This window comes from Hippoglossus stenolepis, chromosome 4 (genome assembly GCF_022539355.2).
Source record: "Hippoglossus stenolepis isolate QCI-W04-F060 chromosome 4, HSTE1.2, whole genome shotgun sequence".
NCBI classification, from domain to species: domain Eukaryota; kingdom Metazoa; phylum Chordata; class Actinopteri; order Pleuronectiformes; family Pleuronectidae; genus Hippoglossus; species Hippoglossus stenolepis.
This window is the reverse complement of record NC_061486.1, coordinates 28,322,327-28,325,790: the sequence shown is the minus strand read 5'-3', so window position 1 is coordinate 28,325,790 and position 3,464 is coordinate 28,322,327. Positions and strand designations below refer to the sequence as shown.

Genomic DNA, 3,464 nt, shown 5'->3' with positions numbered 1-3,464 from the left:
GACCAGCCATTCCCAAACTGAAGAAGGCAGCGGCCCAATTTGAAAACTGAAAAATCTGTGCGGCCCAGCCGCACCTTTAATCACAATGTGATCCACACACAAGACTAGAATCAACTATTTCCATACATATTATTTATTTCATAATAAAGAATAATTGCATATGAACATGGTCATATGCAGTGCAAAGCCAATAACGGGACAAACAAAGCGCTGTCTCAAAAGTAAAAAAAACTGTCCGTAATAATCCATCCAAATATACTTGAGGCGTTTATGGCCCCCCGGAAAATAAACGCTCACTCTCACATGTCCATAAACTGACATTAACATGGATTTCCTCCAGTCTGATATACTGTATATTGAATCACACATTGCTCAAACGTTTGTTCACCTGTAACTCACTTAAGCTGTCAAAGTTTTGATGTCCGGCTGAATGGAAGTCAACTTCAGGCGGAGATCAGGCCCAACATCCAGTCTGTTCCTGTACTTTGTCTTTAAAGCCACAAGTGCTGAAAATCCAGTCTCACACAGATAAGTTGTGGCAAAAGGCATGAGAAACATCAACGCCTTCGTAGACAGATTAGTATATTCCGAGTACACATGCATCCAGAAATGTGTCAGGTGCGTCTGTGAAAAGATCAGCTTCAAAGCAGTATCACAAGATAAATCCACAAGTCTGTCCTGCTCCCTGGAACTGAAGCCTGCGATAACATCCTCGTTATGGGAGGCAAATGGGTTCTGGATCCAGCTATTCTGCTCGCTGATTGCAGGGAAATATCTCCGTAGCTGCGTCTTCAGGGTCCGCAGGTGCTCCTTGATGTCACCTGCCACGGAGGTCGGGATCTGCCTCTCCTCTTTGTTGAGAAACTCACACAGGTTGTCAAAGTACTCATAGTTTTTCTGGACCACTCTTCTGTCCCATAGCTCGAGCTTCCTTATCGTGGCCTCTATCTCTCCGTGGACATGAAACATGGTAAAGGCTTTTCCTTGGAGGGATAGATTGAGGCCATTTAAGTAGCTGAAAATGTCGGCCAAGTACGTCAACTTACACAGCCAATCGAAGTCACAGAATTGATCTGACAGTTCAAACCGGGAGTCCACAAGAAATGTCCGGACCTCGTCACGCAGTTCAAAAAGTCGAGTGAGCACCTTAACGCGCGACAGCCACCGCACTTCGGTGTGCAGGAGAAGCTGCCTGTGGTCGCTTCCCATCTCCGTGCATAATATGGCAAACAGGCGTGACTGCAGAGGGCGACTTTTGATGAAATTAACTGTTCTCACTGCTTCATCCAAGACGGTCTTTAAATCCGCAGACATCGTTTTTGTGGCCAGTATCTCTCTGTGGATACAGCAGTGGACCGCAGTTACCAGCGGTCTTTGACCCTTTTCACAACTCCCATTAGTTTTCCCACCATGGCCCGTGCTCCGTCTGTGCTGAGCCCCACACAATTTGTCCAGTCTATATCATTGGAAACCATGAATGTATTCAGAGTCTCAAAAATGGTCCCTGCTGTAGTGTGTGAAGGCAAAGGTTTGCAAAACAGAAAATCTCCGTGTATTTCTCCATCATATTCATATCTAACAAAAGCAAGCAAGTTTGACAAGCTTGCAATGTAGGTCGACTCGTCGAGCTGGAGAGCATAAAAGTTGCTTGCTCGTATTCTGCTCACAAGCTGCTTCAACACATCTTCGGCCACTTCATCAATGCGGCGCTTCACTGACAGGGAAATCACGTTCAGTTGTTTAGCTGCTTTCTCACCAATCACCACTCCAACCATCTCTTTGTCGGCAGGCAGGATTAAATCTTCCCCAATGGTGTGTGGCTTTCCAGTTTTCGCTATCTTAGCTACGCCGTATGACGCCTCCACTGCCTTGGCATTTCACTCCCAGTGACACATGTGGATTCGATTGATTTCCTTTGGCTAAAATACTCTCTCAGATTATTTCCAAAAAATTCTCGCGGCTTGGATAAATATTGTCAGTCAATCAATCAATCAAATTTTATTTGTATAGCCCATATTCACAAATCACAATTTGTCTCATAGGGCTTTAACAAGGTGTAACATCCTCTGCCCTTAACCCTCAACAAGGAAAAACTACTAAAAAACCCTTTTAACAGGGTAAAAAGAACATAGAAACCTCAGAGAGAGCCACATGTGAGGGATCCCTCTCCCAGGACGGACAGAAGTGCAATAGATGTCAAGTGTAAAGGAGAACATCAGAAAGATAAGGGTATTAGCAGCATTGATTAGAATAAACATTTTGAAGCATAACTGAAGGTCAATGAATTGATGGATTATTGTCAGTAATGGTCTAGTATCTGAGGAGAAATACTATATATCAAGCAGTCCTGCTGCAATCATAGTCTATGGTCAGCAGCCAGCAAGATCATGATCCACCATCAAGATCGGATGCCACTATAGTCCACAGTCATTGTCCACTGCCGCCATCAGGATCCATCATCAGCTGCCACCTCGGTCGTGGTCCACCACCACTACCAGATGCCAACACGATAAAGGATCCACCATTATTATCACGATCAGCCAGCACGATACAGAATCCGCCATACTGGATCCACCATTACGATCTCTGATACGCGATCACAGATCATAATCCACGATGTGGCCACAACTGCGGCCCTGGATCTGCGGACGATAAGGCAAAGGGACTCCGGGGGAAGAAGTCAACTCAGTAACATGTATTGATGAGATATTAATTTCTTTGATGTGATCAGGATGGAGAAGAGGAAGGAGAAGCTGGAAAGAGAAGCCACGAGTGTCATGTGTCCCCCGACATTCTAGACCTATAGCAGCATAACTAAGAGCAGGTCTAAGACAAGCCTGGACCAGCTCTAACTATAAGCTTTATCGTAAAGGAAGGTTTTAAGCCTACTCTTAAACGTACAGATGGTGTCTGCCTCCCGAACTGAAAGTGGGAGATGATTCCACAGGAGAGGAGCTTGATAGCTGAAAGCTCTGGCTCCTACTCTACTTTTAGAGACTTTAGGGATGACAAGTAAGCCTGAATTCTGGGAGCGCAGTGCTCTAGTGGGTTGAGTTGGTACTATCAGCTCTTTGAGGTATAATGGTGCCATATTATTAAGGGCCTTGAAGGTGAGGAGGAGAATTTTAAATTCTATTCTAGATTTAACCGGAAGCCAGTGTAGCGAAGCTAATACAGGAGAAATGTGGTCTCTTTTCCTGGTTCTTGTCAGGACACGTGCTGCAGCATTTTGGAGTCTTTAACGACTTTCTGCTGGTGCCTGATAATAAGGAATTACAATAATCAAGTCTGGATGTAACAAAGGCGTGGACTAGTTTTTCTGCATCTTTTTGAGAAAGGACATGACTGATTTTTGAGATATTACGCAAGTGAAAGAAGGCGGTCCTAGAAATTTGTTTTAAGTGAGAATTAAAGGACAAATCAGGATCGAAGATCACTCCCAAGTTCCTGACTATTTCATTGGA

The 3,464-nt window shown here is 44.5% G+C and overlaps 1 protein-coding gene across 1 annotated transcript; it reads right to left on the bottom strand.

The window, feature by feature from the left end:
* Window positions 1–399: 399 nt before the first annotated feature.
* LOC124851652 (zinc finger BED domain-containing protein 5-like) lies at window positions 400–3,228 on the bottom strand. The gene is given in 3 exon segments (XM_047339665.1): window positions 400–1,379; window positions 1,382–1,868; window positions 3,217–3,228. Coding segments are annotated over 3 exon segments (1,479 nt in total).
* Window positions 3,229–3,464: the final 236 nt, after the last annotated feature.